General features: G+C 44.2%; 1 protein-coding gene across 1 annotated transcript; it reads right to left on the bottom strand.

Annotated features, from left to right (window-relative positions):
* Positions 1 to 917: 917 nt before the first annotated feature.
* Znf622 (zinc finger protein 622) lies at positions 918 to 10,440 on the bottom strand. The gene is made up of 6 exons (XM_005356656.3): positions 9,706 to 10,440; positions 9,050 to 9,307; positions 8,770 to 8,932; positions 5,817 to 5,929; positions 2,079 to 2,222; positions 918 to 1,174 (listed from the first exon to the last, which is right to left on the bottom strand). Exons 1-6 carry the CDS (start codon positions 10,319 to 10,321, stop codon positions 1,047 to 1,049), a joined length of 1,422 nt encoding a protein of 473 aa, XP_005356713.1. The 5' UTR covers positions 10,322 to 10,440; the 3' UTR covers positions 918 to 1,046.
* Positions 10,441 to 10,764: the final 324 nt, after the last annotated feature.

Raw genomic sequence — 10,764 nt, 5'->3', positions numbered from 1 at the left:
GGGGAGGATGCTAGAAGAGATGGAGGAAAAAACTCAAACAAGATAGCTCCCTTCTCTCTTTAAATGATAGTGAATTTGTACCCTGAGGAACATAAAATTCAATTCCGTATCCTAAGTTTCAAAATAAGACAGGCCAGCAAAGGCCATTTAGCAAACCGTCCAGACAACTGCAGCTTCCTGGTATCCTTAGTCACTGCATCAAAGTACTGTGCTCACTAAGACATTGACCTTGGTACGGCCATTTTGACACTGAAGGAGACTTCATACTTTAACCCACTGCTGGGAAGCCTACTATGGAATCGGTACTTTGACTGGTTTATTGAGCACTCACAACCTGTGAGATTAAAAGATTGAGACAACACCCACAACAATTTAAAGATTAAGAACTATATCACCTTTCCAAAGTCCTGAAAGTAGCTCAATGGATACTGAGCTTAGCTTTCCTGACAAGGCATCCCTAGTGCCTTCTAAGCAACCTACACTGAGAACCTCCGCATAGACTTAACTGTGAGGCACTCATAGACACTACATAAAAGCTGGCATTCTTCGTTCTTACTGAGAAATTGAAAACCCTTCACAGCAAGCCCTTCGCACATTCTCTCCTCCCTACACTTTATCTACATGCCCAGACACATGGACTACTTCCTCAGCCAAACACACTCATGAGTGACATTCGATTTTGCTCCATGTAAGCTGCAATGTCCCTGACCTAGGTCCCATGACTTGATGTGGTGAGTTATTCGGAAATGCAGAATTCCAGGGCAGACAAATACATGTCCCCACACTATGCTGACAGCCGAAAGCATCTGGACACTGAGGCAATAAAGCATGGCAGGCAGTGATGCAGGTCCTGGAACCCACCAAACACATCACCACTTAAAAGCTTTAAACTGCTCAAAAATGACATCTGAAGACTAACATGATTCTGACTTTATTAGATCAGAACAAATGAAGTAGCAGCAAAAGATCAATTCCACAATCTGGCTTCACTGGTCCTCGAACAAGAAGGAAAGTGCAGTCAGAGATGCATCTCTGGTCTCAGCCTCTCAGAACCGCACTTGAGCCCTGAAGTGCATCTGCTTAGTAGCATTGTTCTTCATCCCCGTCTTCAGCATCCACTTCGACTTCATCCTTTGAACATACTGCATGTCCCGCTCACGCATGAGAGCTGCTCCTGCGGTTGGAAGGAGGGTAAGAAATGAGGCAAGGTCTCTTACTGGTTGCCAGAGAAGTCAAATCTCTGTAGAGAATTTCCAAAGTGGCTTAGGGTAAGCAAGTTCTATATTTAAAGACATGCCAATGTGGGGACTCTAAACAACGGAGCTCGGAGGTCTACGTGAGCCCAGAACTGTGTGTGAGAACTTTGTAAGCAGTGAGTCTGCAGTGATTCTGGGCACCAGAGCTTCCCAGGACATCACAGGGCCCGTCCTCTTATCTCCCCACCTCCACCTGGACTTATTTCTCAGAAGAGCAGAAAGACAGCTTTGTACAGCACACTCTAAGAGTTAAGTGATGGCACCCTGTGGTCTCAAGGCTTAATAACTTCAGCTGTCAGCTTTACTCATTCTAATCTTCTATTTAGAAAAACTGGAAAAGAGGGCTGTCAACAAGTAGTACATGCACTATAGCACACATGCATGAGGACAGTCAAGTCTCTCAATTATATCCCTTGTATGGACAGAAACTGATCTTTAATAATGCTCACGATATAAAAGTTTATAATGTGACTACACGTTAGATTCCACAGTTCAAGCTATTAACCAGTAAGATATTGTTTCTGTGTTACTTCCAGGTAATTTCAACTTGTACTGATTTCTAAGTTATACTTTTTATAACTATTATAAACATGATATGCTATTATATACATGATAAACTATTATAAACATGATGTATATCAAATTACTAAGCCAGGAATATTATGTATATAAGAATATAAGTCTTGGACTTACTGCCCTAGGTATCATATGGTAACAGAAGCCCCAGAGCTAAGAAGTCAAGCTTCCCTTGGAGAAGACCCAGTACAATGCAAATGATATCATGGCACCCAAGCCCACGAAAGCCATGGATCATCAATGTACCTGTGCTGCCTGTCCAGCCCAGGGCTCGGTATTGCTGGAGTACCCTGCCCACAGCCTTCTGGTTTCTAGCAACTGTCACAGCTCTTGGCAAGCCAAATCGTTGTTTGTAGTATCTCATTAAGGAGCGATGACCCACTCTGGCACCTGTTTTTCAAAAGAGCAAACATTCAAATCCTGAACAGGGAAGTTCTTTCAAGTTAGAGCTATAAGCCAAAGGCTTCCAAAAAAAAATCTTCAAGGGCATAAAACTTTAGGAAACCTAGTAGAAAAACAGAAGTAATCCTAGGGCAATCTTCATCTGCTAGAGAAAAAATAGACCAGCATTAAAAAAATATAAGAGATAAAGGCTAAAAACTCCCTGAAAAGATCAAACAGGAATAGTCCTGACATTAGGTCTACAAGTCATAGACAGAGCAGAACAAAAAAATCATCTTTTCTCTGAGTCAGTGTTCTACTCCAGGGCTCCTCCAACAGGAGTAAACTTTACCCCACAGGGACATTCGACACCCACTGTCGACATCTTTCTTGTTACAGCTGGACTGCTACTGACATCTAGTGGCTGAAGGACAGAAATGCTACTGAACAGGGCAAAATTCAGAGGCAGACCACCAACAGCAAAGTATCGTCCAGCCATATTGACAAAGTTGAGATGCTCCTTCCAAATGATAGAAACCACCTGATTACCTCAGAAATGATAAAGCTAAAATCTCTTCAAAGCCTGTGATTATTTAAGAAATCGAATGAAGTCAGGTCAGGTGGTGGCGCATGCCTTTAATTCCAGCACTCGGGAGGCAGAGGCAGGCAGATTCTGAGTTGAGGCCAGCATGGTCAACAAGAACTAGTTTCTCGTGGTCTTTGGATGCCAGCATGGACAGATAAAAGCTATCTCTCTGGAGCCAGCTACTTGATGCTTCTGGCATTTTCCTAATAAGACCTTGGTTTGCACCTGGTGCCTCAACTCAGGAAAATCACTGAATGTCCATGTGAGATGAATCTAATGGGAAAAGATTCACATCTAAATGAAGGTCCTCTCTGAAAATCTCAGCATTTTTACTCAGATTTCCAGATTACAATGCTAGGTCAGGTGTCCAGATTTGCAAGGATGTTTATCCCTAAATGAATAAAAACTAAAATGGTTATTAGTATACAGTAAATAAATATGATGTTCATAAGCAACATTTGCAAATGTATCTTCCAACTACTAAGAGCTGGCAGAAGAGAAGTGAGCTACTTTTGCCATCAGTTACAGTGAGAACTTGGCACTAACACCACATAAAGTGCTAAGAGCAACTCAACCTGAAGGCACACATCAGCTTTAGAACGCTATGGTTGCCCAATAACAACATTTATGACTGACTTATGAAACTTCTGTCCATCCAGCTTCCATCATGCAACTGCTTATGAAACTATCCATTCCTGCTGAACAGCCAATGCAACTGATATTAGATACTAGAGTATCTCCAACTCTAACATCCTAAAATTAATTGTGCATTTCTTATAAATACAACACTAGTTTCATCTGGCCAGTTGGCAAATAAATCAATGTATCTTTCACACCAATTTCCTCCGTATGAACTGAAAAGTAATGAAGGAAAAGGAACTGTGCCTCTCCACAATCTTCCAGAGAAATGCTCAGAGCGCCCTCTACTGGGTACTCTTTTCACTGTCTCGGAGGCGGGGAAATGAGCAAGGAGCCTCTGCCTACACAATCCTCCAGTTCTCTGGTCAGAAGGGCGCAGGCCTCCCATGGACATCAACAAAGCATGGCACATCAAGCTAAGGCAAGACCAAGCTCCTCCCCCTGCATCAAGGCTGGGCAAAGCATCAAAGCATGGGAACTAGGTTCCCAAAAGCCAGCTCAGGTGCCAGGTACAGGCCCTGCTCCCACAAACAGACCAACTGTCACACACATGCAGAGGGCCTGGGTTGGTCCCATACAGGCTTCCTAGCTGTCTGTCTAGAGTTCTTGAGCTCCCATGAGCCCAGACCACTGTGTATTGTATAAGCTACAATACATGACAATAAAACTTCCTGACTAAGAAGAATTTTATCCTCAAGGCATTCTCTCTGCTCTAGGCATTAAAGGTTATTATGTCTGAGTTAATGAAGCTTGTGTATCAGATGTGTTTAGCTGCTTCGGTAGAGCAAAATAGGAAAGCAAGATTCAACATATATAATGCTTCACCAGATACCTTCATGGCAAAGGGGTTGCTGCTACTGCAAAACTCCCTACGCAGTGTACAAAGCAGAGAAAGGCTTGGTGTGAGGTCCTGGATAAGGAGCCTGAACACAGGTCAGCTTCATATGCCATGTGAACACAAGAGGATGGAATTTCCAGGCCTGCTGTAGAGCCTGCCTGTGTTATGTACGCAGTAAACACCAGGTATCAGTTCATACGTTACTAACATCTCTATACTCCCTTCTCTTTCATTGCAAACCATGCCCTCTGTAGCGACTCCATTCTTACCGGTTAACCGCACACTTCTCCCTTTCTATATAATAAATAACAGTGGATGCTTCTCATATTCATGACTTCTTCATCTTCTCATTCCTGGGATAAATTCCTACACTGAGTCCTACTTTCCAAGGAAGAAGATAGAATTAATTCATCCTCCATGCCTCTTCTCCAACTACTAGAGATAGGTAACCCAGCACTGCTATTCAAATATCAACATATCAAACTATTGTGGAAACCTGCTTCAGTTTGAGTGAAGAAACCAGAAACTTAAGGTGGTAGGACCTAACTGACAGAAACAGATCACTGGAGCCTGCTCCCTGGAGACTACTGTATCCCTATTCCCTTTGCTATGAGGTAAACAGTCTCCTCTACCACATGGTCCACGCCATTGTATTTTTACCCAAATGCATTTGGGTTAATGGTCATGGATTGAGTTTTCTGAAACCATGAACCAAGATAAATTCCTGTTTAAGCCAGATTTTTGGTCTTACCTATGCAAAAGTAACTGACAGAAAGCCTGAGCTATGTAAGAACACATATACCAGAGGAATCAGTTCAAAGAGGGAAAAGAACATAGGAAGGAAGGAAGGAAGGAAGGAAGGAAGGAAGGAAGGAAGGAAGGAAGGAAGGAAGGAAGGAAGGAAGGAAAAAACCTGAGAGGAAAGCCTAGAAAGATAGATGGCTTAGTAGATAAGGTGCTTGTCATATAAATATTAAGACCAAAATTCAGGTGCCCAGAACCTAGGTAAAAAGTTGGGAATCTTGGCACACATCTGTAACCCTGGCCTGGAGGGGTGCGTTCCTGGAACTCATCGGTCAGCCTAGGCAAAATGATGAGCTATATAGGTTTAGTGAGAAACTATACCAAGTAATGAGGAGGAAAGCAACTCAGGAAGATGCCCAACACTGACCTCTGACCTCTACACACACGTGTATACACAGATAAGACCAGAAACAAGAAAAAGACATACATACATATATACAGAAGGGAGAGGGGGAGTGATCTATAAGTCTACATTTAAAAAAATAATATTAAGGAAATACGTAGCCAAAATATTCTAAACCTGAAAAGAAACAAGAAAAACCACAATCCAGTTTTATTGAGACAGCCAACTTGGAGCTAAGCAGCTACTTTTAAAGTTTATAAGTACTTGAGAACACAAAACCAACCACTTTAAGGTCCACGTTCTTTTCCCTCGGTCCAGCAGGTAACTGAAGATGACACGTGCCTTCCACAGCACACCGGCAGTAAGCTATTTCTTCCTGACAAATACACTCACCAGAAGGAAGTATCAGCTCCATGGTTTCATCATCACATTCCAAGGTCTTTTCTGAGGACAGCTCCTCAATCTCACCAGGGTCCTGCCCCTCCTCGTAGTCTGGGTAGCTACTCCTACAACAGTAAAACAGCACTAATGAATGGACTTGACTCAACAGACAAACTGCACTTGCAAACGCCACAAAGCTACCACCAGCATCCAGGGAAAGTCCACTAAGGAACTGAGGGATGAAACTGTTAGAATTTCTCTGCATCAAAGGTGACCAAATGACTCTTAAGAGGATGTTTTCCTCTCTCTAGAAAGATTAGCAAATGCAGAAGACATGAACACAGAACTGGCCAACAAGTTATTCCCAACAGAAACAAGTTCTAGAAGACTGCAGCCCGACAGAACTCTGTGATGGCAGAAAGACACATGTGTCTCACATGTTAGCTTTAGATAGGCAGGCTTTCAAGTACTGAACTTTTTCAATGCAGATAGTCTGACGAAAGCACTGAATTTTTAATATCTTTTATTTCACTTAAGTAGCCACAAGATATACCTAGTAATTACCACACTGGACAGTGTAGTACTAGAAGAATCTGTTTCTAAATATATCCAAATTTTCCTATTTAAATTACCCAGAGAAAAATGACTAGACAGTGATGGGAGATGGCTCAATGGGTAAAGCACCAGCCATGCAACCAGACCTGAGTTCAATTCCGAGCACCCACATAAAAGCAAAGCACAGCAATGTCTGTCTATACCCACAACATATTATCAACTTTTTTTTTTTTTGCTTTTTCGAGACATGGTTTCTCTGTGGTTTTGGAGCCTGTCCTGGAACTAGCTCTGTAGACCAGGCTGGTCTCGAACTCACAGAGCTCCACCTGCCTCTGCCTCCCGAGTGCTGGGATTAAAGGCGTGCGCCACCACCGTCCGGCTCAACTTTTGTTTTATAGAACAAATATATTATTTAATGCTGGTTTATCAAGGCTCATACTGCTAATCACTTTGGAGCCAATACAGCACACCAAGTCCACAAAAAAAAAAAAGGACATTCAAACAAAGAACATACTATTCTGTGTTGAGATGTTTGCTATTGTTAGTACTATGGTACAAACTCAGAACCTTAAATAAGCCAGCCAAGTGCTTTCCTCCTGAGCCATCCCTAGGCAGGAAACTTTTTAACCATTTGCATCAGTATCAACTTTAACTCCTAGCAACAGCTAGGAGCACACTGGTAAATAGTAACAATGCAACAGAAGGAGTTATCCCATCAACAAGAGGAACAATAGTAATAATACAAATTGTGTGAAAAGGTAGTAAGGGCTATAAGAATAATAAGGGATAAAAATGATTAGGTAGGCATTGCTGTTTTATGAAAGACAGTCATGGAAGGTCACAATGGCAAGATGAAATTTATTAGAGTCCTTCAGGAAATGAGAACCCAAATCACTGGACTCTCTGAGCTAAAGTGAAGTGCAAAAACTCTGAGATTCGCATACCTAATATATATTAGAAAGAAAAAAACACAGGCATGCAAACAGCAAAATCATAGCTAGAGTTAGAACACTGGAACACTGTAGGCCATCAACTTCTGGCTGTTACTTTCAGGAGGAAGAAAAGCCCTTGGAATATTTTGAGCAGCACTTGATCTGACTTAATATGATAAAAGTATCCCTCACGCTAGCTTTGAGAATATAACACAGAAGATGGTGAGGAGGAAAAGTAAGATCAGGAAGGCAACAAAACTGATGGTAAACTAGCCCTGACACTGGAGGAAATGAAAAATAGCCACACATACTGAAAATAACTTCAAGGTAGATGAAACAGGATCTGATTCAAGAATTAATGCAAACATAAAGATAAAATACCAAGAATGACTGAAAAGTTATTGGCTTGCACACTGGGAAGGACAGAATTACCATTTATGTAAGGTGGAGTAGGCTTGATTGCATAGCAGAATGCAATACAAATGTTCAATAGAGCTTCAAAGTTTGAAGTTAGAGATATAAATTGGTAGTCATAGCCCATAGATGGTACTGAAATCTGCTAGACTGAGTAGGAGCCTAAAAGTACAAAAAGCAGATGTAGATAAAGAAATCAGAATGTTTAGACTCCATTATTTCAAGGCAGTTACCAAGTTGACTATCTCTGGTGTTTGCTTAGCCTACTCCCAATTAGACAATCAGTCTAAAGGTCAAACACACTACAGTCTGGTAGGAAACTAGAGAGGGATAAATATTATCTACTGCTTAGGGAGGATGCGTTCTATCTCTAGCAGAAACTCAAATATGACTTCTGTAGTGCCAAGGCCTCTAATTTTGCTATCCAACAGCCACTTTCAACTGCAAACTACAAAATCAGGAAGAGAGAACAAAGAAGTTCTAAAAGATTAAAATTTTTCTGAACATCTGTATCACTTGGGCTGTGGCTGCTTGGCATGGTACTTAAACATACCTGTACATACACTATGCTATATCACAGAAATTTTGACAAAAGCAACTAATTATTCACCTAATATGCTTGTTACATATATATGAATTGTTCAAGATCCCAATTAGAGTTGACTACCTATGAAATGATCTTTCTACCAAATGCCAGGAGCTGGCATAAAGTCAGTCTTTGACTCAAAGTCTCTCAAGGAGCCCAAAACAAGAAACCTAATTTTTGTATGCCTATTCAGAAGGTAACTAATAAAATCAAAGTTCTGACCACTTAATCACAAAGAATAAAACCAAGTCATTGACACTCACTTTGGGCTAGAGATCCTCACTATTCTAGAAGTGTTCAAGTGAGCTTGTTAGCAGAAAAATGTGTAATGTGGTTAAGAATACATTGGGCGAAGCCGAGTGTGACATCACAGCTCGCTGCACGATAAGCCCAGCTCATTTTCAGGAGGGGGGCAGACACTGCGCATTATCACTCCAGTACAGATACGACTTCAACCCCTTCACAAACTCCATCTTACCTAAAGTCATAGAAGTCTGCGAACTCCAAAGCCGCGTCACCATCTGTGAAGAGCTTGCAGTGGCTCTTGTCATTCATGTGTGCCTGCACTGCTTCTGTGGAGTAGAAGGATTTCCCTTTCTCATTGCACCACAAGCAAATCTTGCCAACACCGACTTTCTCTCCTGGTAACAAAATTTAAGGGAAAAAGAAGAAGTCAGTCTTCCCAAATCAGGTTAAATCTCACTATTCTCACAAATTGAAAAAACATTTCTTCATCAAAAGAAAATGATTGTACTCACCCAAATATTTAATGAGTCCTTTCAGATCTGAAAGATATTCTATATCAGGAATAAAGAAACTGTGGATTTTAGTCATATGAGCCACATTCTTCATGAGGGAGCTTGAGTGGTGGGAACAAAATAAGCAGTCTGTTACTGGGATGGCACCCGGGGGCGGGCTCTCCCCAGCTTCTGCATCTTCTGCATCTTCTGCATCCTCTTCATCCAGTCCAGGGTTCTCACATTCCAAACCATCATCTGAATCAATATCTTCCCAATCTTCAAGCCAGACATTTTGAAAAACAAATTTACTTTAAAAAATATATTAAAGTAAGCACAAAGACACCGTGATGATTCATGACCTATTATAATCCTGCCTGTCCCCCAGAAGCCAAACTCTCTCTCAAGACCTCACTTTAGACTCTTATTTACCCTCAAGACATGCTTGAATGCTAAAAAACATTGATCTTAGAAAGTCAAGGCCAGCCTGGAGAACAGTGAGACCCAGTGGCGACACAGTAGAAAGGGCGGGCACGGCCTGGGGTGGGTGTGGCTCCCTGACAAGCGTAGTTCAACCCCTGGAGGGGCATCATCCCTAAAACGGCCCCAGCCCTCCATCTCCATCGGCAAGTTTCCCGGGACCCGGTGCCTCACCCCAACCCAGACGGGGCCATTACCTTCCTCTTCGTCCTCATCCTCTTCCTCCTGCTCACTCTCCTCCCACTGCTGCTTCGCTAACTTCCTCGCCTGCTGCTCGAACCACTGCAGCCGGGGAGGCTTCTCCGCGGGGTCCCGATCCTGAGCGCCCCGCCGTCCCGCCGTCCTCGGGGACCCTTCCGCGGGCACGGAGGGCACTTTCTTGGGGGACGTGGACGGCTGGGCTTTGATGGCCTGCTGGATGGCCGCGTTCATGGCATCCTTGCCCACGCTGTCGGTGCCCAGGCCCTTCTCCAGGTTTTTCTGGTTGAGCATCTCCACTTGCCGGCTCACCGCCCTCACCGCCTTCTTCTCCAGCTCCACGTGCCGCCGCGATTTGAGGTGGTTCTCGTAGGCCTTGAACGTGGCGAACTTCTTGCTGCACACGGTGCAGTAGGTGGCCGTGCCCTTGCTCTCCTCCTCCGCCACCGCCCGCTGAGCTCGCACCCGCTCCTGGAAGCCTTCGGCGGTCACCGGGTCCATGTCGGCCACCTTGCGCCGCAGGTTGTAGCGGTGCCAGTCCGTCTTGTAGTGCGCCCGCTGCATCTCCGCGTCGCGGAACGCCACCCGGCAGGTGATGCAGGTGTACGTCGCCATGGCGGGGCCGGGAGGGACAGGAGACGACCTAGCCGAGAACCCACCGAGCAGCGCTTCGGTCTCACCAGGTCCGAAGACACCACCTCGCCTGCAGCCACGCAAAGCTGCACCAGGTTCCGGCTTCCGGAATCTCACTGGGGGAACATCCGGCCAGCCCGCTAAAGTACACTCGGCTGGGCAGAAAGTCCCGCCTCTTTCCCTAGACACGCCCCGGAAGAGGGGACACTTCGTTTCTAGTGCTCGGTCCGCCCTGTCAATCAGAGGCGTTTTCCGGAGGCCGCTGCCGCGTCTTTGTGAGGAGCGCTGGTTAGCGGTGACGTGGTTGTGCTGTGACGTGGGTAAAGTGACAGCTGTGGGAGAGGGAGGAGGGCGTGGGCTCTGCTCTGGGCTCCGCGAGGTCTCAGCGGCTCTCGCTTGGTGTGTTCCCTCCGGATTGTCTCCTG

The sequence above is a fragment of the Microtus ochrogaster genome, chromosome 19 (genome assembly GCF_000317375.1).
Source record: "Microtus ochrogaster isolate Prairie Vole_2 chromosome 19, MicOch1.0, whole genome shotgun sequence".
In the NCBI taxonomy this organism is placed as follows: Eukaryota; Metazoa; Chordata; class Mammalia; order Rodentia; family Cricetidae; genus Microtus; species Microtus ochrogaster.
The sequence above is the reverse complement of the archived record's forward strand: the minus strand, read 5'-3'. Positions and strand labels throughout refer to the sequence as shown.